This window comes from Camarhynchus parvulus, unplaced genomic scaffold (genome assembly GCF_901933205.1).
Source record: "Camarhynchus parvulus unplaced genomic scaffold, STF_HiC, whole genome shotgun sequence".
Classification (NCBI taxonomy): domain Eukaryota; kingdom Metazoa; phylum Chordata; class Aves; order Passeriformes; family Thraupidae; genus Camarhynchus; species Camarhynchus parvulus.
In genome coordinates, this window is record NW_022148281.1 from 168,308 (window position 1) to 192,751 (window position 24,444).

General features: G+C 72.7%; 3 protein-coding genes across 8 annotated transcripts; 2 read left to right on the forward strand and 1 right to left on the reverse strand.

Moving 5' to 3' along the window:
* Positions 1-14: 14 nt before the first annotated feature.
* On the forward strand, positions 15-5,889 carry RAD23A (RAD23 homolog A, nucleotide excision repair protein). Its single transcript, XM_030970140.1, is given in 10 exon segments — positions 15-188; positions 1,435-1,596; positions 2,037-2,151; positions 2,154-2,205; positions 2,754-2,809; positions 3,323-3,450; positions 3,518-3,593; positions 4,608-4,738; positions 4,817-4,972; positions 5,468-5,889. Coding segments are annotated over 10 exon segments (1,113 nt in total). The 5' UTR covers positions 15-65; the 3' UTR covers positions 5,582-5,889.
* Positions 5,867-7,095, reverse strand: GADD45GIP1 (GADD45G interacting protein 1). The gene is given in 4 exon segments (XM_030970141.1): positions 5,867-6,172; positions 6,175-6,266; positions 6,269-6,342; positions 6,632-7,095. Coding segments are annotated over 4 exon segments (807 nt in total). The 5' UTR covers positions 6,967-7,095.
* A 2,336-nt stretch (positions 7,096-9,431) lies between these two features.
* Positions 9,432-22,997, forward strand: NFIX (nuclear factor I X). Of its 6 annotated transcripts, XM_030970190.1 has the most exons (11): positions 9,432-9,607; positions 15,263-15,794; positions 18,341-18,403; positions 18,744-18,818; positions 19,057-19,177; positions 19,426-19,559; positions 19,890-20,012; positions 20,187-20,353; positions 20,993-21,110; positions 21,918-22,006; positions 22,904-22,997. In XM_030970190.1, the coding sequence occupies exons 1-11, from the start codon at positions 9,581-9,583 to the stop codon at positions 22,916-22,918; spliced, it is 1,464 nt and encodes a 487-aa protein (XP_030826050.1). In that variant the 5' UTR covers positions 9,432-9,580; the 3' UTR covers positions 22,919-22,997. The 6 variants fall into 6 exon arrangements, with proteins under 6 accessions (XP_030826050.1, XP_030826045.1, XP_030826047.1 ...); XM_030970185.1 differs by lacking the exon at positions 20,993-21,110 and having other exon boundaries at positions 9,435-9,607; XM_030970187.1 differs by lacking the exon at positions 20,993-21,110 and having other exon boundaries at positions 9,435-9,607; positions 20,294-20,353.
* The last annotated feature ends 1,447 nt before the right edge of the window (positions 22,998-24,444 follow it).

The window sequence follows — 24,444 nt, forward strand, 5'->3', positions numbered from 1 at the left end:
TGACGCACTTCCGGCGCCGCGGCGGAAGCGGCGGGGCCGCCTAAGATGGCGGCGGCGTGAGTTGCATGTTGTGGGGCCGCCGGGAGGAGCCGCCGCCGCCCCGTCCCCGTCCCGCCATGGCGGTGACCGTGACGCTGAAGACGCTGCAGCAGCAAACCTTCAAGATCCGCATGGAGCCGCACGAGACGGTGAGGCCGCGGCGGAGCCTCCGCGGGGGGAGCGGGCGGGGCCGGCCCGGGGATGGGCCCGGTGCTCGCCCCCCCCATCGCCCTCACGCCGCGGCTGCCCCGGGGGCGCTCCGGGAGGCTCCCGGGGCCCGCACGGACGGGATGGAGCGCGGGGGGGGGGCGGGGCGGCCGCGTCCCGCTGAGCCCCCTTTGGGCGGGGGGGGCGGCACCGGGAGCGCTCCGTGCGCCCCCAATTCCCATTCTGGGGAGGGGGATCCGGTGGGGGGGCTCCGTGTGCCCCCAATTCCCATTCTGGGGAGGGGGATCCGGTGGGGGGCTCCGTGCGCCCCCAATTCCCATTCTGGGGAGGGGGATCCGGTGGGGGGCTCCGTGCGCCCCCAGTTCCCATTCTGGGGAGGGGGGGGATCCGGTGGGGGGGCTCCGTGTGCCCCAGTTCCCATTCTGGGGAGGGGGATCCGGTGGGGGGCTCCGTGCGCCCCCAATTCCCATTCTGGGGAGGGGGATCCGGTGGGGGCGCCTGCAGTCCCCGCTTGGAGATTGTGCAGATTTACTGGGGAAGGTTTTTTGGGATCGTTTGTAGAGGTTCCATTGGGAAGATCCCTTAGGCACATTTGGGATTGGTGCCTGCCCTGCTCCGGGGATCATTTCTCCCGATTCTTTTGGAAATATCCGGGATTTGTGCCTCCCCCCGGGGTCCGTTTGTGGAGATTTATTTGGGAAGGTGCTTTAGGAACATTCGGCATTTGCAAAGATTTCTTTGGCAATGTTCCTTATGAACATTTGGGATTTGAGTCTCCTCCTGGGGTCATTTGTGAGAATTCATTCAGGGCGATTCTTTGGGATCATCCGTGGAGATTTAATTGGGAAGATTCTGTGGGAACGTTTGGGGTTTGAGCAGGTTTATTCAGGAAGATTTTCTGGGAACATTTGGGGTTTGAGGAGGTTTATTCAGGAAGATTTTCTGGGAACATTTGGGGTTTGAGGAGCTTTATTCAGGAAGATTTTCTGGGAACATTTGGGGTTTGAGGAGCTTTATTCAGGAATATTTTCTGGGAACATTTGGGGTTTGAGGAGGTTTATTCAGGAAGATTCTCTGGGAACGTTTGGGGTTTCATTTGGGATTCGAGCCCGCTTTGCTCTGGGGGGCTCGCGAGGGTCCCGGGTGCCCTGCCCGGGGCTGTTTGTGCCTCCCCTGCCCGGGGGGTCCCGCGGGGGTTCCCGAGCCCCCCTGACCCCCCCGGTGCAGGTGCGGGCCCTGAAGGAGAAGATCGAGGCCGAGAAGGGCAGCGAGGCCTTTCCCGTGGCCGGGCAGAAGCTGATCTACGCCGGCAAGATCCTGAGCGACGACGTGCCCATCCGCAAAAAGAACCGCATGGTCACCAGGTGGGCCGGGGGGAGAAGGGCCTTGGTGTGAACATTGGGGGTCACAAGGGAGGCGGGGGAGCTGGGGGGGCTCTGTGTGAACTTTGGGGGGTCTGGGAGCCATTTGGGGAACCCTGAGGGGTCCCCATGTGGGGTTTGGGGGTGCGAAGGGGGGTCCGGGGCCATTTGGGGAACACTGAGGGGTCCCATGGGGGGGGGCGCCGGGGTCCCATGTGTGGCGTTTGGGGGTCTGGGAGGGACTTGGTCTCAGGGCCATTTGGGGAACACTGAGGAGTCCTTGGGAGGGATTTGGGGGTCCCCAGGGAGGCTTGGAGGGTCCCAAGGCCCTTGTGGGGGCAATTTGGGGGTCTCAGGTGGTTCTGGGGGACTCAGGGGTCCCCAGAGCAGGGGTGGGGGTCTCAGGGTTCCCCACTCCGGGGGTCCCAGGGCATCCCCAACCCCCTTCCCCCCTTTCCCCCCTCCCAGGCCAAGTCTGCGCTGGGCTCGGCCCCCCCCGAGGCCGGGGCCCCCTCGGAGCCCCCCGCAGCCCCCCCGGGGCCCCCCCCGGCCGCCGACGCCGCCCCTCCCCCGGCGCCCAGCGAGCCCCGGCCCAGGACCCCCCCCCTGCCCTGACCCTGGCTGAGCCCGCAGCGGGGTGAGGGCTGGGGGGGCAGCAATGGGGCTGGGGGGGCAGGAATGGGGCTGGGGGGGCAGCAATGGGGCTGGGGGGCAGCAATGGGGCTGGGGGCTTTGGGGGGGCAGCAATGGGGCTGGGGGTTTGGGGGGGCAGCAATGGGGCTGGGGGTTTGGGGGGCGGCAATGGGGCTGGGGGGCGCAATGGGGCTGGGGAGGGTTTGGGGGGCGATTTAATCAGATTTTGGGGGCTGGGGGGCACAGGAGGGTGTTTGGGGGGGCTGCAGGGTGGGTGAGGGAGAATTGAGTGGTGGGGGGGTCATTTTATCAGACTTTGGGGGCAGTTCAGGTTTTTTGGGGTAAACTGAGGTGTCTGGGGTAGGTTTAAGGGATGGGAGGGAGGTCTTGTGGGCGATCGTTAATTTGGATTTTAATGGGGGGGACAGGAGAGCCCTGGGGGCGCTGCAGGGGTTTGGGGGCTCCCAGGGGTTTGGGGGGGCTCCCAGGGGTTTGGGGGGGCTCTCAGAGGTTTTTGGGGCTCCCCCGATGGTTTCTCCCCTGCCTCGGCAGCTCCGTTCCCCCCTCGGGCAGCTCCGGGCGCTCGGCCGACGCCGCCTCCACCCTCGGTGGGTCCTGGGGGGATTTGGGGGGTCCTGGGGGGGTTTGGGGGGTCCTAGGGGGGTTTGGGGGTTCCTGGGGGTGGTTTGGGGGTTCCCAGTGCTGGACAGAGGGCTCTGACGAGGGGTTGAGGTTTGGGGAGCTCTCTTTGGGGCAAAGAGCGGCTGTTTGGTGTGTCTGACTTCTGAACTTTGGGGAAAAGGGGGTTTGGGGCTGGGGGCGTGCTGGGGGTCCCATCCCAATGGCTGGGGGGTGCAGGGAGTGGGATCAGGGGGTGGTTTTGGGGTGGGGGGAGCTCTCTGGGTCTGGGGGGGTCTCTGGGCTGGGGAGGGGGTCTGGGGTGGGGGTCCCGGGGGTCTCTCCCCTCTCACGGGGGTTTCTGGGGGTCCCTCCTGCAGTGACGGGCTCCGAGTACGAGACGATGCTCTCCGAGATCGTGTCCATGGGGTCTCTGGGTGGGGGTCCCGGGGGTTTCTGGGGGTCCCGGGGGGTCTCTCATGGGGTCTCTGGGGTCCCCGCAGTGACGGGCTCCGAGTACGAGACGATGCTCTCCGAGATCGTGTCCATGGGCTACGAGCGGGAGCGCGTGGTGGCCGCGCTCCGGGCCAGCTACAACAACCCCCACCGGGCCGTGGAGTACCTGCTGACGGTGAGGGGGGGTCCCGGGGGGGTCGGGGGGGTCCCGGGGGCGGCACTGACCCCCCCGGCCCCCCCAGGGCATCCCCGGCAGCCCCGAGCCCGAGCGGCCCCCGGTGCAGGAGAGCCGGCCCCCGGAGCAGCCCCCGCCCGAAGGTCAGTGGGCGGGGCATGGGGTGGGGCCCTGTGAGGCTCCGCCCCCTTGGTGGGTGGGGTTAAACACTCAGAAATCACCTTAGTGATTGATGGGGGTGTGGTCTGGGTGAGCTGTCCTTGTTTGGGGTGTGTCCTGGGGTAAGCCACACCCACTTTTGTGTGGTCTAGGCCACACCCATTTGGGGCATGGTCTGTGATGGTGGAAGGAGTCCATGTGGCCCCACCCCATCCAGGTGTTGCTGGGGGGTGTGGTCTCACCACACCCTATTGTGGGAGTGGCTTGGCCACACCCTAGTGTGGGTGTGGTTTAACCGCACCCCATTGTGGGTGTGGTTTATCCACGCCCCATTGTGGGTGTGGTTTATCCATGTCCCACTGTGGGTGTGGTTTATCTACGCCCCATTGTGGGTGTGGTTTATCCATGTCCCACTGTGGGTGTGGTTTATCCACACCCCATTGTGGGTGTGGTTTATCCATGTCCCATTGTGGGTGTGGTTTATCTATGCCCCATTGTGGGTGTGGCTTATCCATGCCCCATTGTGGGTGTGGTTTATCCACGCCCCATTGTGGGTGTGGTTTATCCATGTCTCACTGTGGGTGTGGATTATCCACGCCCCATTGTGGGTGTGGATTATCCACGCCCCATTGTGGGTGTGGTTTATCCATGTCGCACTGTGGGTGTGGTTTATCCATGTCCCACTGTGGGTGTGGATTATCCACATTGTGGGTGGATTATCCACCCCATTGTGGGGTGTGGTTTATCCATGTCCCATTGTGGGTGTGGTTTATCCATGCCCCATTGTGGGTGTGGTTTATCCATGCCCCATTGTGGGTGTGGTTTATCCACGCCCCATTGTGGGTGTGGTTTATCCATGTCCTATTGTGGGTGTGGTTTATCCATGTCCCACTGTGGGTGTGGTTTATCCATGTCCCACTGTGGGTGTGGTCTCCCATACCCATTATGTATTTGACCACACCCCCCGTGGGCGTGTCCTGACGCGGCCCCGCCCCCAGGCGAGAACCCGCTGGAGTTCCTGCGGGAGCAGCCGCAGTTCCAGAACATGCGCCAGGTGATCCAGCAGAACCCGGCGCTGCTGCCCGCCCTGCTGCAGCAGCTGGGCCAGGAGAACCCCCAGCTGCTCCAGGTACCCCCCGCGCCCCCCCGAGCCCCCCGGGAACCGCCCAGAGCCCCCCCGGGCTGAGCGCGCCCCGTGCCCCCCCAGCAAATCAGCCAGCACCAGGAGCAGTTCATCCAGATGCTGAACGAGCCCCTGGGCGAGCTGGGCGAGCTCGAGGGGGAGGTGGGCGCCATCGGGGACGAGTCCCCCCAGATGAATTACATCCAGGTGACCCCGCAGGAGAAAGAAGCCATAGAGAGGGTGAGCCTGGGGCGCTGCCGAGGGGGTGTGGGGGGGATTTGGGGTGTGGGATGGGGGGGGTTTGGGGTGTGGGTTGGGGGTTTGGGGTTTTGTGTCTGGGCGTTTTGGGGTGAACATGGGGGAAATGTCAGCGTTTGAATCCAGAATTAACCCTGGGGGCGGTGCCAGCGGCAGCCCCAGAGTGAACACGGGTGACGCCATAACGAGGATACCATAATTAGCGTGCTGAGTTAATTAACGTTGGTTAATTAGGGGCCAGAGTGAACGGGATGTGGGAAAAAGGGAACAGAAGGTGCCATCAATGGGATCCAGGGTCACTGGGGGCTCTGGGGCCGCTCTGGGGGTTCCCAGGGCTGTTCTGGGGTTCCCAGGGCTGTTCTGGGGGCTCTGGGGCCGCTCTGGGGGTTCCCAGAGCCATTCTGGGGGCTCTGGGGCCATTCTGGGGGCTCTGGGGCCGTTCTGGGGGTGCAGCCCCAGCCGTAACCCCCTCCCCAGCTGAAGGCGCTGGGCTTTCCCGAGAGCCTGGTGATCCAGGCCTACTTTGCCTGCGAGAAGAACGAGAACCTGGCGGCCAATTTCCTGCTCAGCCAGAACTTCGACGACGACTGAGGGACCCCCGGCCCTCCCCCAGCCCCGGGGGGCTCCTCCTGCCTCGGGGGGGCCCCCAGGCCGTGAGGGGGGGTTGGGATCCAATCCAGCCTTTGGGGGGGATGGGGACCCCCAGCCCTGCCCCCACCCCGGGAGCAGGGGAGCCCCTCCCTGCCCAGGGGGGTCTCAGCACCCCCGCTTTGCCCTGGCCCCCCCTCCCCAAAATCCGACCCCCCCTCCCTGTCAGGCCCCGGGGAAGGGGGGGGGGGCGGCGCCGCAGAACAACCCAAACTGGCGGCAAAGAGATTAAATGCAGAGTTTTAAACCCATTCTGGGGTGTCCTCCTTCTGTCCGGGGGGGCTCACGGGACCCTCCCGGTGGGCACCGGACACTGGGGGGGGTCCCGACATTACCGGGGGGGTCAGGAGGAGGCCCCGGTGGGTCTGGGAGCGCTCTCGGGGGCGGTCCCGGGGAGCGGCCGCGCAGCCGCCGCCGCCTCCGCCGCGGCCAGGCGCTCAGCGCCGCCTCCTCCCGCTCCTGCCGCCGCCGCCGCTTCTCCTCCCGCCGCCGCTGCTTCTCCAGCTCCTCCAGCAGCTCCTGCGCTCGGGCCGAGCCCCGGGCGGGGTCCCGGGCCGCGGCAGCGCCCCCAGCCCCGCCTCGGCCAGGAGCCGCTGCCGCCGCGCCGCCTCCGCCCGCGCCCGTTCCCCGCGGCCTCCCGGTCCCGGCGCCAGGCGGCGACACGGGCGGGCATGGCCGCCAGGCTGCGGGACACCAGCTCCGCCCTGGGGACACGGGGGGACATGGGGGGACAGTCCCCGGGACACCGGCAACCCACCCCCAACCCCTCCCGGTTCTCCCGGTACCGCCGGGCGATCAATCCTCACCAGGCCGAACGGAACCGGTGCTCCCAGTGCTGCCCATTCCCGTCCCAGTGCTCCCAGTTCACCCCATTCCCGTCCCAGTGCTCCCAGTTCACCCCAGTCCCATTCCCGGTGCTCCCAGTTCACCCCAGTCCCATTCCCGGTGCTCCCAGTCCTGCCCCGGTCCCGTTCCCGGTGCTCCCAGCCGCACCTCTCCTTTCTCCGCCGCGCCTCCTCCCTCTCCCGCTGCTCCAGCACGGCCTCCACCTCCCGGAGCGGCGGGTCCCACTCGCGCTCCTCCGCCTCCGCCTCCCGCAGCTGCTCCGGGCTGGGCCAGAGCCGCCACACCGGCACCCCCGAGGCCTCCCCGAGCCGCCCGAACCGCCGCGCGGCCGCCCGCAGGTCCTTCGGGTCGGCGGGAGCCGGGCCCGGGCGGCGGCGGAGCGGATCCGCCCGGTAAGGCCGCACCGGGACCGGGACCGGCTCCGGGAACCGCGACCGGGCCGGGCCCAGCGCCAGCAGCGCCCGCCGCAAGGGCGCCGCCATCTTGGCCGCGCGCCGGAAGTGACGTCAAAGCGACTGAAGGCGCGGGGAGCAGTGAGGCGGAGTCCGGGTGAGGGGCGGGGTCAGCGCTGTCGGTTACCGGGATGGGGGCGGGGTCTGGGCGGGGGTCCCGAGGGGGTCCCGAGGGGGTCCCGGGGGGCTCAGGGGGGCCCGGGGGTCCCGGGGTCTTTCCGGGCCTGGCTCAGCCTGGGCCAGCTCAGGGGACCCCGGTGGGACCGGGGGGTCCCGGTGGGACCGGAGAGCACCGGGGGCTCATCCCGGGGGTCCCGGGGGGGTTTGGGGCTCCTCCGGGGGGCAGCGGCCGCCCCGGAACAGCTCCGGGGGGGGCGGGGGCGCGGTGCCAGCGACCCCCGGCTCCTCCCCGTGAATGGGGGGGCTGGGCTGGGGGCGGAACCCCCCGAGCCCCCCCGAACCCCCCCGAACCCCCCCGAACCCCCGAGCCCCCCCGAACCTTTTCAGCCGCCGCCAAGCCCGGGGCCGCTGCCAAGCGCCGTTAACCCCTCCGTGCCCGCCCCCCGGGCCGCCCCCACCACCGGGACCCCCCCAAACCACCGGGATCCCCCCCATCACCGGGCCCCCCCAGATCACCGGGAGGGGCCGGGGGGGCACCGGGAGGGCCCCGCGGTTACCGGGGGGGCTGCGGGCGGCGGGGCCGCTCCTCGCGGGGCCCCCGGGCCCCCCCGCCCGCCCCGGCGGGGCCCCGGACGGGGGGGGAGCCCTAATGGCTTCCAGGCCTCGGCAGCCGCCGACAATCTGCGCGGAGCGGAGCCAAAAACCCCCGAAATCGCCCCAAAAGCTTCCCCGGGCCTCCCGGGGGGGGTCCGATGGGCTGAGCCCCCCCCCGCCCTCCGCGGCGCTCGGGGGTCCCGGTTTCCCCCTCGGCCGGTGGGACCGGGGCCTCTGGGCCGGGCCGGCGGGGGGGCCCCGTTTCGGGGCGGTTTTGCCCATTTTGCGCCGGTTTTGCCCCATTTTGCGCCGGTTTTGCCCCATTTCGGGGCTCCTGCCGCTCCCGCGTTTGTCCGGTGCCGCCGCCCCCAGCCCCAATTTCCTCCGGGGGGTCCGGGGGACACCGGTGTCCCCTCCCCGCGCCCCCGCGGCTGGCAGGTGGCGCCGCTGCGGTGTCGCGATGTGCCCCAAGCCTGTCGCGACATGCCGTGTGTCCCCCCCGCCCCCCGCTCCATCTGCGGTGACAGCGACACATCTGGCACGGGGGTCCCCGAGCAGCTGGTGGGGCCGGGGGGACACCGGGGGACACCGGGGGACACCGGGGCTCGCGTCCCCTCCGCCGCCCCGTCCCGTCCGCGCTGTCCCCTCCCGGTGCCCGCTGGGGCGCGGTGCCACCCCCGCCGTGGGGAGGGGGCCCAGCTGTGCCGCCCCGGGGACACGGGGGCCGCTGGGACACCCCCGGAGCCGCTCCCGGTCCCCTCCGTGTGCCCCGGGTCCCCTCGGGTGGCGGCGGCGGCTCCGGCAGCGAAGGGGTGACAGCGGCGGTGGCGGCGGTGCCAGCGCTGGCACCGGGCGGTGACAGATGGCGGAGGGACGCGGCCGCAGCCGGAATGACAGATGAGGCTCCGCCGCCACCGCCGCTGCCATCGCCGCTGTCACTGTCACTGTCACTGTCGCTGCCATCGCCGTGTCATTGTCACCATCGTGGCACTGCCATCGCCGTGTCAGCGCCAGTGTCACCCTCACTGCCATGGCACTGTCACTGGCACTGCCACCACCGTGTCGGTGCCAGTGTCACCTGCGTCTCGATGGCACTGTCACCACCACTGCCATCGCTGTGTCACCGTCAGTGTCACCCGCACCGCCCTGGCACTGTCACTGGCACTGCCACCACCGTGTCGGTGCCAGTGTCACCTGCGTCTCGATGGCACTGTCACCACCACTGCCATCGCTGTGTCACCGTCAGTGTCACCCGCACCGCCCTGGCACTGTCACTGGCACTGCCACCACCGTGTCACTGCCAGTGTCACCCGCACCGCCGTGGCCCTGGCGCTGTCACCACCCCAAGGCACTGTCCCTGTCGCTGTCGCTGTCACTGTCACGACACCGGCGCTGGCAGCGGCCCCGTCATTGTCTTGGCCCCGCCACTGTCGCCAGCGCTGCCCTCGCCCCGCGCGGTGTCACCTCCGGCAGCGCCACCGCCGCTGTCACCGTCACCTGCGCGGGGCTGCGGGGGGTGGCGGCCACTCCGTGTCGCCCACATGTCCCCCACATGTCCCTTGCGTCCCCCGGTGTCCCCCCGGTGTCCCCCGGTGTCCCCCCGGTGTCCCCCCGGTGTCCCCGCGTGTCCCCCTCGCTCCATCCCGACCTGGGCGTGGCCTGTGCCACAATGGGCGTGTCCCCTCGCAGAATGGGCGGTCCTATCCGCTCTGTGGGCGTGTCCTGTGCCACCGGGGCGTGTCCCCGAGTGGGCGTGGCCTCACCGTGTGGGCGTGGCCGGCGCGCGCTTCCCGCGGCAAAAGTGCGGCGGGCGCCAACTTCGGGCAAAACTTTCCCCGCGCGCCGCCGGCACCGGGACCCCCGGGACCCCCCGGCACCCCCCGGCCCCGCGGAGCCCCCGCCATGCCCGGCCGGGGCTGACACCGCCGCCATGTACTCCCCGTACTGTCTCACCCAGGTACGGCCGGGCCGGGGGGGCCGGGACCGGGGGGCGCCCGGTAACGGCGGCGGTGCGGGGGGGTGGGGGGTTCCCGGTGCCCTTCGCTGCTCACCGCGATCGGCTGCTGCCCCCCGAAAATGGGGGGTAACGGGTGCGGGTGCGACCCCTCCGCGGGCGCCGGTGCCTCCCGGGGCAGCGGGCACCGAGATGGGGCCGGTGCCGGGGCTGCCGTCCCGCTCCGGCTCCGCGGTGCGGGGGCTCCCGGTTGCGCCGCGCTGCGGAGCGGATCTGAGCCCCGGGGCCGCCGGGGTCCGCGCGGGGGGCTCGGGCGGGACCCCGGGGACGGCGCCGCCGGTGCCGCGGGGGTTCGCGTGCCCGGTACCGCCGGGACGGGCCGGACCCCGGCCCCGGAGCGCGGTTGCGGCGCCGGGACCCTCAGAGCGCGGCCGGGAGGCTCCGGGGGCGACTTCGGGGAGCGGACGCGGGCGAAACCCGCGGGGGCACCGAGTCGGGGGGCGCCTCGTTCAGGGGGGGCCGCGGGGCGATCGCGGCGGGGTCGGGGGGCCGCGCTCCCGATTTTGGGGGGGGGGGAGGAGCAGCGGCCGCTTTCGGGGAGGGCACAACTCGGGGGCTGCGGCGCGGGGGTCCCCGTTGGGCTCCGCGCCCCCCCGCGCTGTCCCGGGACGCCCCCGGTGTCCCCCGGGGCGGTTACGGGGCCGCCCCCGCCGGGCGGTGCTGTTCCCCCCGCCCGTTGCCCTTTTCTCCCGCTTTTCGGGGCGGTTTTGGCGGCCGGTTGCGTCTGGGCCGGCGGCCAGCGGCGCTTCTCGCAGCTTCGGCGCCCGCCCCGCACACGCGTGTGCACGCGCCAGGGACACGCCAGCGCACACGCGTGTGCCCCTGCCCGCGCCCGCCCGTGCCCGCGCCCGCGCCCGTGCCCCCGCAGCCCCGGGCCCGCGCTCGGTACCGCCGCGCTCCCCCGGGCCGCCCTGCCCGCCCCGCCGCGGCTTTGGGCCGGTGCCACCGGCGGATTCCGGGCCAGCGGCTGCACCGGGAGCGCCCGGAGCGGGCTGTGGGACGGGCGGGCACCGGGCTGGCCTCGGGGCAGCGGCGGGCGGTGTCCTCCCGGTGTCCCCGGTGTCCCCGGTGTCCCCCGGTGTTCCCCGGTGTCCCTTGATGCGCTGGCAGCGGCTCCGGCCTCCTTGGGGACACCTCAGGCTGTGGCTGGCGGTGCCCCGCATCCCCTCCGTGTCCCCTCCGTGTCCCCTCCGTGTCCCCCCGTGTCCCTCAGGGTCCCCTCGTGTCCCCCCCGTGTCCCTCAGGGTCCCCCCCGTGTCCCCTCCCGCCGCACGGAGCCGCCCCCCGCCCGTCCCCGTCCCTGTCCCCATCCCGGCTGTCACCGGTGACACCCCAGCCCTGTCCCCGTGCCCCGGTGGCCTCGGGGGGTGGTGGCCGAGCCCGTCCCCGGGCAGGAGCCGTGGTGGCACAGGTGTGACACGCGTGTGGCTGGGAACAGGTGTGATGTGTGTGACAGGGTCAGGTGTGTGACAGGGCACAGGTGTGACACACGCGTGTGATGGCGCACAGGTGTCACACGTGTGTGACAAGGCACAGTGTGGCTAGGACAGACGCCGTGATGTGTGTGACAGGGTCAGGTGTGACAATCGAGCAACAGGGCACAGGTGACACACCGGTGCCCCGAGCGCGGTGATGGCGCACAGGGGAGGACCGACCCCGTGTGTGACAAGGGCACAGGGGGGACAACGGGGACACGGTGGCCCGTGCGTGCCCGCTGCCCCCGTGCTGCGGGGCCGGGCCCCGTGTCACACTGTGGCCCCCCTGTCTGTGCCCCCCCCGTGTCCCGTGCCCCCGTGCCCCGTGCCCCACCCCGTGCCCCGTGCCCCGTGCCCCCGTGCCCCGTGCCCCCCCCGTGTCCCCTCCCCGTGCCCCATCCCGTGCCGCGTGCCCCCCCCCGTGCCCCCCCCGAGCCCCACACGGGGCCACATGGTGCCCTCCCGTGTCCCCCGTGCCCCGTGCCCCGTGTCCCCCCCCCTGCCCCACCCCCGTGTCCCCCGTGCCCGTGCCCCTCCGTTCCCCCGTTCCCTCCCCCGTGTCCCCCTCCCCGTGTCCCCCTCCCCGTGTCCCCCTCCCCGTGTCCCCTCCCGTGTCCCCTCCCCGTGTCCCCCGGTCGCTGGCGGCATCAATAATGGAGGAGCCCTTGGCCGGGCCGGGGGGGCCCTGAATTATTGATGGGCCACAAAAAGCTTTCTTGGACGCCGCAGCACCGCGGGGCCCCCCGGCCCGGGCTGGCACCGATCCACGGCGGGGGCCGGGCCGCGGGTCCGCGCCGGGGCGGGAGCGGGGCCGGGGCTGCGGGGAACGCCCGGCACGGCCCGGCACGGCCCGGAACGGCCGCGCTGCCTCCCGCGCTGCCAAACCGCGGCCGAACCGCGGCCGGTGCCCCCGGGACCCCCGCGGGCCGGCGCGGCTGCGGGGTCCCGCTCGGAGCGGGGGCAGCGGCGGCGCGGACGCCCCGGTTCCCCGGAGCCGCCCGCACGCCCGGGATGCTCCACGTGGCTGCGGGCAGGGCCGGGCGGGCGCTTCCCCTGCGCGCCCCGGGCCCCCCCGAACGGCGGAGCCGCCCCCCCCGGGTGTGCCACGGTGCCCCCGCAGTGCCAGACGCCCCCCGGTGCCAGGGTGCCCCCCGAAGCCCCCGTGTCCCCTTCTGGGCCGCCTGGTCCCCTGCCAGAAGCATCCGGCGCGTTCCCGGCGAGGCCACCTGGATGCCAAGGTCCCCCCCGGGCACCGGGGCCCTCGGGGGCCCCCCCGGCTCCGCGCCCGGGGGTCCAGGACGCCCCTCGCTCGCTCCCACCCCCCAGGCCGCCCTCCTCCCCCCCTCCCCGCACACGGGAGGGTCTTGGCAGCGGCGTCAGGGGCCGCCGGGGGGATTTTTGGCGGCAATTCCGGCTGTTTCGGGCTGTTTTCTCTCGCGGCGAAGCCGAGGGCCGGGGGGAGCTGGCAGCGGCGCGGGAGGGCGGGCGCTGCCGGGGCGGGGGGGCTGCTGGAGAGGGAGGGGGGGCAGAGCTCGCTTGGTTTCTGGTGGATTTTTTTTTTTTTTTTTTTTTTTTTTTTTTTTTTTTTTTTTTTTGTCTTTTTTTCCCTCTTTTCTGTTTTTTCTGGGCTTTTCCCTCCCGCTCCGGCGCCGCCCCCCCTGCCGCCGCGCTGGCGCTCTGCCGGGCGCTGCGCAGCTGCGGCCGCGGCGGCGTGGCTTCGCCGAGACTGCGGCTCAATGCGGCCCGGCGCAGCCAATGGCAGCCCAGCGGCACCGCGGCACCGCCGCCGGACCCGCCTCGGCACGGGCCCCAGCGCCCAGCGCCCCGGCCCGCAGCGCCAGCCCCGCGCCCGAGCCTCCGGAACCTTCCGCGGCGGCGGTGCCCGCGGGGCCGCGCCGGGAGGGGTCCAGGTGTGCGGGGGGGGGCAGCGGGGCCGGGGGCTCTTTGTGTGCGCCGGGGTTTGGGGGGCACGGAGGCGCTCAGGCCGCTGACCCCGGGCGCCTGAGCTGGCCTGGGTGACACCGCAGGCCCGTCCTGGGGGTCACTCTGGTGTCCTGAGGGGTCCGGTGCCGGGGTCACTCTGGTGTCCGGAGGGGTCCCAGGTGTCAGGGAGGGGTCCCAGGTGTCAGGGAGGGGTCCCAGGTGTCCCCAAGCCCCCCCTGCACCGAGCGGATGCTGCTGGGCCTGGCCCTGGGGTGCTCTGCGGGCACCAGGGAAGGATCCCGGGCCAGGGGGGGCAACCACGGCGCCCAGCCCCCCCAGGAAAACCTCCCCGCTGCGGCTTTGGGGTGAAAACCGCGAGGTTTGGGGCTGGGCGGGAGCCGCTGCCCAGGCCCGCTGCCGAAACGCCCAAATTTTGGTTTCTTTCCTTTGCACAGAGGGATTTAATTACCGGGGGGGTGGGAAGGGGGAAAAGCCTTGGCTCCGAGTGCCGCGTCCGGGATTTTGGGGGCAGAAACGTCGGGTTTGGGCCGTTCCGCGCTGGGGCCGCCACGGGGCCGGGGGCAGGCGGCCAAATCCGGGCCCTTCCCGCGCCGGTGGCGGGGGCGGCGGGGGAACGGGACCCCGGGAACCCCCCCGGCCCCGGGGGCGTCCTCGCCCGACCCTCTTTGCACGAGGGCTTTGCACGAGCACGAGGGGCCGCAGCGGGACCCCCCCACCCAAACGTGCTCGTTCCCCCCGCGCTCGGAGCTTTTTTTGGGGCGAATCCGCGGAGTTTTGGCCCAGCCCCCCCGGGGGTCCCAGCCCCCCCATCCCCCCTCCCCGCCCTCCCCTCCCCCCCCCCGGTCCCCCCGTTGCACGCGCGGGGCGCACTCGCCCCCCCAATTTCGGGCCACGCCCCCTTCTGTTAAACCACGCCCATATAGCCACGCCCCTCTTCGTGCTGGCCAATGGGGAGGCCGCTCCCCCCGCGCGCTGCGCTCCCATTGGCTGCGGCCGCTCCGGTCCCGGTGCCAAAAAGGGGCCGCGGTGGCTCCGCGCGCTCCGCGCCCGCGGCGGCGGCGGCTCCGGGACCCCCCGACAGCGGCACCTCCCCCCCCCACAAACCGGGACCCCGGGACCCCTGCCCACGACACACACACACACACACACACACACACACACCGGCACCGGGCACCGGCACGGAACCCCGCACCGGGATCCCCCCATCGCCGGTAACCGGGACCCCGCGCTGCCAGCCCGGACCATCCCGCCGGTACCGGGATCCCCGACACCTGAGCGTTCCCCAGCACTGTCCGCACCCCCGGGCCCGCCCCCGCCTCCCGGTAGTCCCCGTTAACCCCTTCCCCCCCGCTCGGTGTGCGCCCCCCGTCCCCGCCTGTCGCCCCCCGGTTCTGCCCCGCCGGGGCCCGACTGGCAGCTGCCGACGGCCGGGATGAGCCGCCGCGATGGTACGGACGGGACGGGACGGGCCGGGAGCGGCGGGGCCGGGCCGGGCACCGGGGACACGCACCGGGGGCACCGGGGACTGCGACAGCGGCCGGGAAGGGACCGGGGACCAGCGGCACCGGGAGCGGGGAGAAGGGAAGGGCAGCGGAGGCGGCACCGGGAATTGCTGGGGACGGAGTTCGGTGGCACCGGGGATTGCTGGGGCCGGAGATCGGTGGCACCGGCGCTGGGTCGGCAGCAGGGACCGGCGCTGGGGATGGGGACCGAGGCGGCCGAGCCCCGACGGCAGCGGGGGCAGCACCGGGGGGTGGACGGGGACGAGCGGGGAGGGACGGGGCTGTGCTGGCACCGGGGAGGGAGCTGTGGTGATACCGGGAACGGGGCTGTGGCGGTACCGGGGATGAGGCTGCGATGACACCGGGGATGAGACTGTGGCGGTGCCGCCGGGAACGGGGCCGTGCCGGTAGCGGGGACAGGGCTGTGGTGACAGCGGGGACAGGCACGGGCTCAGCCATCCCTGCTCCGGCCGCACGGGAGCCCCGCGGGACCGGGAGCCGCCCCTTCCCCGGAGCATCCCCGCGGGGCCGGGACTGCCGGGGTCCCCCTGGGGCCACGTCCCCCATCTCCGGTGCCCGGGGGCCGGGGCTGGGGCCGGGACGGGCGCGGGTGGTGCCCAGCGGGGCAGCCCAGCCCAGCCCAGCCCAGCCCGTGCCTGCTGTGCCCTCCCGTGCAGGATGAGTTCCACCCCTTCATCGAGGCGCTGCTGCCCCACGTCCGGGCCTTCTCCTACACCTGGTTCAACCTCCAGGCCCGCAAGCGCAAGTACTTCAAGAAGCACGAGAAGCGGATGTCCAAGGAGGAGGAGCGCGCCGTCAAGGACGAGCTGCTGGGCGAGAAGCCGGAGGTCAAGCAGAAATGGGCATCCCGCCTCCTGGCCAAGCTGCGCAAGGACATCCGGCCCGAGTGCCGCGAGGACTTCGTGCTCTCCGTCACCGGCAAGAAGGCGCCGTGCTGCGTCCTCTCCAACCCCGACCAGAAGGGCAAGATCCGCCGCATCGACTGCCTGCGCCAGGCCGACAAGGTGTGGCGGCTGGACCTGGTGATGGTCATCCTGTTCAAGGGCGTCCCGCTGGAGAGCACGGACGGCGAGCGCCTGGCCAAGGCCCCGCAGTGCGCCAGCCCCGGGCTCTGCGTGCAGCCCCACCACATCGGCGTCACCATCAAGGAGCTCGACCTCTACCTGGCCTACTTCGTGCACGCGCCGGGTGAGTGCGTGAGCGAGGCTGCCGGGCGCCCAGAGCCGGCTGGGCACGGCGGGCACGGTGCCCGGCCCTGCCTGACGCCCCCACGGCGCCCCGGGACCCCGGCCCCACCTGGGGCGTCCCTGCCCGGCCTCGCTCGCACAAAGCGGCGCCGAGTGCCAGCGCACGCGCCCGGCGCTGCCTGCCAAGCCCGCGTGCCAGGGTGGGCACCGGCATTGGCACCGGGATCAGCCCGGGATGGGCACCGGGATCAGCCCAGGATGGGCACCGGGGTTGGCACCGGGATTGGCACCGGGGCCATGCCGAGACTGTGCCAAGCGCCCGTGCCCGGGGCTCTCGGTGCCACACACGGTGCTGGGGGGGTCACACGTGTGTGCACACGGTGCTGGGGGGGGTCACACGTGTGTGCACACGCAGCTGAGGTTGGGGGGCACACACGAGGGGGAGACCCCAGCCCCGGTGCTCGCCCTCCCTGTCCCTGCGGCTGCACTTTTGGGGCTGGATCCGGGGGGTTTGGGGAATTTCGGGGCTGGATCTGGGGAATTTGGGCAGTTTTGGTGTCAGATCCGGGGGTTCGGGCGATTTTGGGGCCGGATCCGGGGGGTTCGGGCAGCTCCGGTGCCCCCGTCCTTCCCGGGCGCTGAGGGCGATGGAGCCGCTCTGGGGGCGCCCATCCCGCCCCCCTCCCCAAATCCCCCTCCAGCCTCCCCACCAGACCCCGCGCAGCCCCGGGGGGGTCCCAGCCGCCCCCCGAGCCCCCCACCCCCCCGTGCCCCCCGGCCCAGCTGCCGGGGCTCCAATCCCCCAAACGCGGCTCCCACCCGGCGCCGCCAAAATGGCCCCGGTTGGCACGGTGCCCCCGGTGCGCGGCACGCGGCCCCGCCGGCAGCCCCGCCCCCCGCCGGCCCCCGCGGCCCCCCCGCCCCCTCCCCACGCCGGGGGCCCTTTGGCTGCCGCGGCCCGGGGGGCTCCGTGCCAACCCCCCCTTGCGCGTAAGATGGCGGCGCTTGTTGGCACCCGAGGCGCTCTGCGGCACCGCGGCCCCGGCACCGGGACCCCCGCGTGTGGGGACCCCCCCGGAGCCCCCCCCCCGGCACCGGGACCCCCGTGCCAAGGGGTGTCACCCCCCCCCCCAGCTGCCCCTGGCACAGCCCCGGGGGACACCTGGGGACACATCGGGGACCCCTCCCCATGGGGGGGACAGGTTCGCTCGGGGGGGCTGAGGGGGCTGCGGGGGGGCAGGAGCACAGGGTGAGGAGGGGGCTGTGGGGGGGCAGGAGGACAGGGTGAGGAGGGGGGCTGTGGGGGGGCAGGAGGACAGGGTGAGGAGGGGGCTGTGGGGGGGCAGGAGGACAGGGTGAGGGGGGGGGCTGTGGGGGGCACAGGAGCACAGGGTGAGGGGGGGGCTGGGGGGGGGCACAGGAGCACAGGGTGAGGAGGGGGGCTGCGGGGGGGGGCAGGAGCACAGGGTGAGGAGGGGGCTGTGGGGGGGCAGGAGCACAGGGTGAGGAGGGGGCTGCAGGCAGCCCGGGGGCTTTGGGGGTCCAGGTGCGCTGCGGGGGCTGCCCAGGTGCTGCTCCCCCCCCTCCCCCGGTGTGGGGGACGCAGGTGCGGGGGGGACACCCCGGGGGGGGGGCGCAGCTGCCCAGCAGCCCCTCCCCCCACGGGCGGGGGCTGGGGGGAGGGAGGAGGGGGTGCAGGGACCCCCCAGGGGCTCAGGAGGGGTCTGGGGGCTGCGGGAGGACCCGGAGGGAGGGGGGGGGGGTGAGGGGGCTCCGCCACGCGCCCGCCACGCGCGCCCCCCCCTCCCCCCGCCAAGGTCGCGACCCCGCGCGTGCCCCGGTGACCCCTGACCCGCCCCCCCCCCCGGGAACGGCTCCGTCCCCTCCCCTTGTGGGGGGGGGCACAAACAGAGCCCGGGGGGCGGGGGGGGGAGACCCCGACAATCCGGGCTGGGGCGGGGGGACCCGGGGGGTTCCCAGGTGTGGGGGGCAGATGGGGGACCGGGGGGCAGGATGGGGGCGGGGTGTGTGTGGGGGGCGGACGGGGGTGTCGGGGCCGGGGGGCAGGATGGGGGTTGTGTGTGTGGGGGGCAGGATGGGGGTGCCGGGGCCGGGGGGCAGGCGGGGGGTGTCGGGGCCGGGGGGTACCCCGGGCGCGCGGGTCCCCCCCGCCCGGCGCAGACAATGGGCGCTTTGTTGGCGCTGCCCGCTGGCGGGGGGCCAGAGCGCATTCCTGGCCCCCGGCCCGGCCCCGCGGCGGCCCCGGGCCCCCGGCCCCCGGCCCCGTGCCAGCCCCGACCCCCCATCACCTGCCCGAGGCGGTACCGGCATGGGGGGCGGGGACACCCCCAAACCCGGCTCGGGGCACCGGGGTGGGGGAGCGGCCGCGGGCACCGGCGGGCGCTCACCTCGAACGACCCCGCGGGAACAACGGAGCCTTGAGCGGCACCGGGGCCGCCGCTCCCGCCCTCCGCCCCCCCCGGGGCATCGCGGGGTCCCCCCGGGATGGGGGCGGCGCCCCCGGGGCCGTGGCTGAACCCCCCACAGATTCGGGACAATCGGACAGCTCCAACCCCCAGGGGGACGCGGACATCAAACCACTGCCCAACGGTGCGTGACACCCGTGCCCCCGGGGTCCCCTCGTGTCCCCAGTGTCCCTGCGGTGTGCCCGGTGTCCCTGTGTCCCTGCTGTGTCCCTGCTGTGTCCCCACAGTGCCCTCTGTGTTCCGCCCCCCCCAGTGTGTTCACTGTCACTGCGGTTTTCTCTCTGTCCCCCCCGCCACAGTGCCCTCGGTGTCCGCGTGTCCCCCGTGTCCTGTCACCCCTGTGCTGCCTCGGGTGTCCCCCGTGTCCCCCCGTCCTTCGCCCCCAAGTCCCCCCCGTGTCCCCGCCATTCCCGTCACTCCCCTGCTGCCCCCGTGACCCCCCGGTGTCCCCCCCGTGTCCCCAGGCCACCTGACCTTCCAGGACTGCTTTGTCACCTCGGGGGTCTGGAACGTGACGGAGCTGGTGAGGGTGTCCCAGAGTAAGTGGGGACAGGACGGGGGGGCACCGGGGGGGTCTGGGCTGGGGGGACACCGGGGACACCGGGGACACCAAGGGACATGGGGGGACACCGGGGGGGACAGGAGGACACAGGAGCAGGGGGGACACGGGGGGGGGGCTGGAACGGGGGTGCCCCCCCCGCGTGGGTGGGCGTGTCCCCCACGTGCCCCCCCCGCGTGGGTGGGCGTGTCCCCCACGTGCCCCCCGTGTCCCCCCAGCCCCCGTGGCCACGGCGTCGGGCCCCAACTTCTCCCTGGCTGACCTGGAGAGCCCGGGGGGCTACTACAACATCAGCCCCGTGGCGCTGGGCCGCCGGCCCCTGGGACCCCCGCCCGCCAGGTACGGCACCCCCGGCACCCCCGGGACCCCCGGCACCCCCGCTTGGGGGTTCACCCCCAGCCCTGGGGTCTGGGGGCTCTGCTTTGCATCCCACGAGCACCTGGGACCCCCCCTTGGTCCTGTTTGGGGGGGGGGGTGGGACCCCCGGCTGGCCCCGACACCTCGTGGGGTGACCCCCCGACCCCGGCGGTGACCCCTGACCCCGGCGGTGACCCCTGACCCCGGAGGTGACCCCCCTGTCCCCACAGCGGCCCCAAGCGCCCCAAGGCGCTGGACGAGGGTGACCTGGAGGGTCCCGGCGATGACGTTTTCTACCCCGGCCCGGGGCGGTCCCCGGCCCCCGGCAGCAGCCAGGGCCCCTGGGGGGGCGACGTTGACACCGGTGGGTGACACTGGGGGGGCACGGGGACAGCTGTGGCCGGGGGGGGCACAGGGACACCGGGGGGGGGTAACGGGGGGGGTCGGGGGGCACGGGGAGGGGACACGGGGGGGACAGCTCGGGGGGGACAGGGACACCGGGGGTAACGGGGGGGGGGGCACGGGGACAGCTGTGGCCGGGGGGGGGCAGGGACACGGGGGGGGACAGCAGGGGTGGGGAGGGGGGGCACCGGGGAGGGTCTGGGGGCACCGGAGGCTCTGGGGCGGGGGCTCACGGGGGGTACCGGGTGCGGCTGCCCCCCGACCCCCCCTTGGCGCCCCCCCGTCCCCCCAGGCCCGGCGGCGCTGAAGAAGTCGGGCAAGCTGGATTTCTGCAGCGCGCTGTCGGGGCACGGCGCCGCGCCCCGCATGGCCTTCGGCCACCACCCGCTGCCCGTGCTGGCCGGCGTCCGCCCCGGTGAGAGCCCAGACACCCCCGGAGCTCCTGCCCGGGCCGCTCCCGGGGAACCGGGGCCGCGCGGGGACCCCGGCAACCCCCGGGCGGGCTGCAGGGAGGGCGGGCGGGGGTCGGGGCGCTCCGGGCAGGGGAGGGGGTCCTGGTGGTCCCGCTGGCGCTGAGGGGTCCCTGCAGGCAGCCCGCGGGCCTCGGCCTCGGCGCTGCACTTCCCGTCGGGGTCCCTCCTGCCCCAGTCGAGCCCCTACTTCGCCCACCCCACCATCCGCTACCACCACGGGCAGGACTCGCTCAAGGACTTCGTGCAGTTCGTCTGCGCCGACGGCGCCGCCCAGGGCCCCCAGGTGCGGCGGGGACGGGCCCGGGGGGCGCGGGGGGCGCGGGGACACCGGGGCGCACCGGGATCCGCCCCCCGCGGAGGGGCGGGGCCGCGCCCCTGGATGCAAATGAGGCCGAGGAGGCGGGGCGTGTATGCAGATGAGGCGCGAGTAGGCGCGCGAGAGGCAAATAAGGCGAGAGGGGCGGGATCTGTATGCAAATACACCTCAAAGGGCGGGGCCTGTATGCAAATATACAACAGAGGCGGTGCCGGTATGCAAATGACACACAGGGGGCGGGGTCTGTATGCAAACGAGCCCCGGTGGCCGCGCTGGCTGCGGAGGAGGTGACGGGGACCCCCCAAACTCCGCCCTGGAGACCCCAAACTTGGGGACCCCCCCCCCTCACCTGGAGCCGCCCCTACATGGGCACCCCCACCTGGGGACCCTCACCTGCGGGACCCCCAAATGGAACCCCACCTGGGGACCCCACCTGGGCGCACCCCGGGGGCTGCAGGGCCCCTCCGGGGCTCCCGCCCGCCCCCCGCGACAGCCCCCGTGCCAGCCCCTCCGTCCGTCCCGCCGGTGCCGCTGCCCCGCCCGGTTGTCCCGGTTGTCCCGGCGGTCCCGGCGGTCCCGGGGTCCGTCACCGTGTTCTCGTTGCAGCCGTGCGGGGCGCAGGGCCGGGCTGGGGGGCTGCGGGGCCCCCTGCCCCGGCCCCTGCCCCTGCCCCCGCCGGAGCCCAAAGCCCCCAGCGGCCCCCGGCGGAGCCCCCGCCGCACCCGTAAGTGCCCCCGCCCCCCGGGACCACCGGGACCCCCCCGGCACCACCCCGCGCCCCACGGCTCCCCCCGCGCCCGCAGCCGGGCCCTGGCCGTGGGGGCGGGGGGCGGGGGGGGCAGGTGGGGGCGCAGACAGGTGAGGTGCAGGTGCCCAGGTGGGGGCACACCTGAGGGGGGCAGGGCATTGCAGGTGCCACTTCGGGAGCTCCAGGCGGGTGCCAGCAGCAGGTGCCAGGGTGACCCGGGTGCCAGCAGCAGGTGCCAGGTGATACAGTGACCCAGGTGCCAGGGTGACCCGGGTGGCACAGTGACCTGCGTGGCAGGAGCAGGCGCCAGCAGGTGCCAGGTGCCAGTGACCCGAGTGTCAGGGTGACCCGGATGCCAGGAGCAGGGGGCAGCAGGTGCCAGTGCCAGGTGACCCAGGTGACACAGTGCCCCAGGTGCCACCAGGTGCCAGCAGCAGCAGGTGACAGTGACAGTGCCCGCCCGGCCCGGCTGCCCGTGCATCCTCACCTGCATCGCCATCGCTCACCGGTCACCGGCCCCGGTGCTCATCCCCCGGTCATTCCAGCGGCTCCTTCGCCATTTCCGCTCCTTTTTACCCCATTTCCGCGGGGGGGGAGGGGCGGGGGGGGATCCCGGAGCCACCTGAGCCCCCCGAGGGGGGGGTGGGGCACACCTGAGGCTCCTCCCTGCCCCCCCTCGGGGGGACCCGCACAGGTGAGTACCTGGGGGGGTGGGCGGTACCTGGGGGGCGGTGCCCGCACCTGCCCGGGGGCGGGGCCGGGCTGAGCCCCCTCTCCCCGCAGCATTCGCAGCGTCAGGCGCCGCCGCTGCCCCCCGCCTTGTCGGCCTCGGACCCCGCGACGGCAACTTTCTGAGCCTGCCCCAGCAGCAGGTACGGCGCACCTGGGACCCCCGGGACACCTGGGACCCCGGGCACCTGGGACCCCTCCCATAGATCTGGGTCACGCCCTTTGACCCCTGACCCTCCCATCACACCTGGCTGGCGCCCCCCGGCCACGCCCCCTGCGATGACGTCACTGCGGGGACAAAGGAGGGCGTGGCCAGGCCGCTCCGGCGCGGCCGCCATTGGCCCCCCCTGCCCCGTGGCACGACGCCCGATTGGCTGCCTGCCCTGCAGCGGCGGCCGCTGATTGGTTGGCGCGGGCGCGCGGGGCGCGGAGCCAATGGAGAGCGGAGCCAGGGCCGGCAGCCAATGGGAGCGCTCGGCGCGCCGAGAGCAGCGGATCCCCATTGGCTGGCACGACCAGGCGGGAGGGGGCGGGGCCGGCGCTGATTGGCTGGCACCGGCGGGCCCTTGGCAGGCTGCGGGCGCTGCGGCGGCTCCGCGCGATCCCATTGGCTGCGCGCGGTGGTGCGGCGGCGGCTCGGCCAATGGCGGGGCGGGGCTCGTGGGGGGCGTGGCCAAGCAGGGGGGGCTGCCCCCTCCCCCCCCACCATGTGCCCACCTTGGGGGACCCCCCGGGGCCACGCCCAATTCTGGGGGGTCCTGGGGGGCGGGGGCGACCCCAACCGCACTGGGGGGGTCCTGGGGGGGTCATGGCCGCTCTCTGGGGACCCCACCCCATTTCTGGGGGATGTGGGGGCGCCAGGAAGGGTTTGCCCCCCTCCAGCGACCCCCGCATTCTCAGGGGGTGCTCATCTCTCTTTGGGGGCGTCCGGGACCCCCAAATTTGGGGGATTTTGGGGTCACGACGCCCAGGGGGGGTTTGGGTGTCCTGGGGGGGTCTGTGTCTGTGCCCCCCCTCTGACCCCCATCTCCCCCCCCCAGTCCTGGTTCCTCTGACGCCGCCCCCGGACGAGGAGAAACCGCCCGGAAAAAAAAAGGGGAAAAACGGAAAAAAAAAGAAAAAAAAAATTCCACAAAAAAACCCCAACAACAAAAAAACCCGAGAAAAAGAAAAAAAACAACAAAAAAAAATCCGCACACCCCCCATTTCCCACCCCCCCAAAAAAACAAAAACCCCAAACCCGGCCCCCCCCCCTCCCCCACCTTCGCCGCCGTCCGCCCCGGGGCCCCGACCCCCAATGACGTGGATGAGGGTTCGGCCTCTCTGATGTGTCCCCCCCCCAAAAAAAACCCTTCCCCCTCCCGTCCCCCCGGCACACACAGGGTCACCCCGGAGGGAATTTGGGGGGGGGGCGCAGAGCTGAGGGTTGGGTTGGGGGGGGTCGCGCCCCCTTTAAACTCCGCCCCCAAAAAAATTTAAAAAAAAATGGAACCGCCCCCCGCGCGCCCCCCCAGCACCAGCACCGCCCCCCCCGCACCGCGCGCGCCCGGGGGGGCCCCCCCTCGCTGCAGGCCAGCGAGAGGGGGGGGATGGGGGAGGGGGGCAGCACACCCTGACCCCCCGATACCCCCCACAGCCTCCGGGGTCCCGACCCCCCCAATCAACCCGACCCCCCTTTTTATCCCCCCCGCTCATTTTTTTAATTAAGTGCAATTACCCCCCCCGCGCCCCCCCCGGGGTCAAACTCCCGCGTTTTGGGGTCAAACCCCCCCAGTTTGGGGTCAGACCCCCGATTCCCCCGGTTTGGGGTCAGACCCCCCATTTAGGGGCCCCCCCCCCCCCTTTGTGCTCCCCTCCCCCCCCAAGGGTCAAACCCCCCCATTCCCAGTTTGGGGTCAAACCCCCCCTTTTCGGGTCTCCCCCCCCCCCGCTCTCCAAGTGCTTTTTTGGGGGGATTTCCCCGATTTTCCCGATTTTCCCCATCGGGGGCGCCCCCCGATTTTTTTCTGCTTTTTTCTCGTTTTTGGCTCATTTCGCTCCGAGCTCGCGTTCCGGGGGGGTCACGGGGGGGCGGGCAGGGCATTTGGGGCCATTTCGCTCATTTTTGGGGTTTTCTGCACCTTCGGCCGGGTGGGGGCGGGGCGGGATGGGACCCCCCCTTTCCCCTCCCTCCCCGGGGGTGATTTTGGATTTTTGGGGGGGGGGGGAGTTCAGCCCCTCCCCCCCCGGATTTTGGGGTCGAACGGACCAAAATCGCCTTTGCCTTAGACCCCCCCGCGTGCCTTCCCCCCCCACCCGCGACCCCCCCAAAATGGGGACCAATCACCCGGCCCCCCCTTTTGGGGCACCCCCTCTTTGGGACCCCTCCCCCCCCCCAAGGATTTTTGGGACCCCCCCACAATAAACCACACCCCCCCCTCCCCTCTCCCCTCCCCCCAATTTTTGGGCTCCCCCCATTTCGGGGCCCCCCCCACCAGCAATGGGGGCCCCCAACATTTGGGGACCCCCCCACCAGCAATGGGCCCCTCCCCTTCCCCCCCCCCCTCGGGCAATGCGACCCCTCCCCCATCTCTGGGCACCC

Bases quoted from the DNA above. Each gene is read 5' to 3' on its own strand.
- NFIX (XM_030970190.1), top strand. From the start codon at position 9,581: ATGTACTCCCCGTACTGTCTCACCCAG. The intron at 19,178-19,425 runs GTACGGCACCCC...CTGTCCCCACAG, and splicing joins CTGGGACCCCCGCCCGCCAG to CGGCCCCAAGCGCCCCAAGG. The intron at 20,354-20,992 runs GTGCGGCGGGGA...TTCTCGTTGCAG, and splicing joins GCGCCGCCCAGGGCCCCCAG to CCGTGCGGGGCGCAGGGCCG.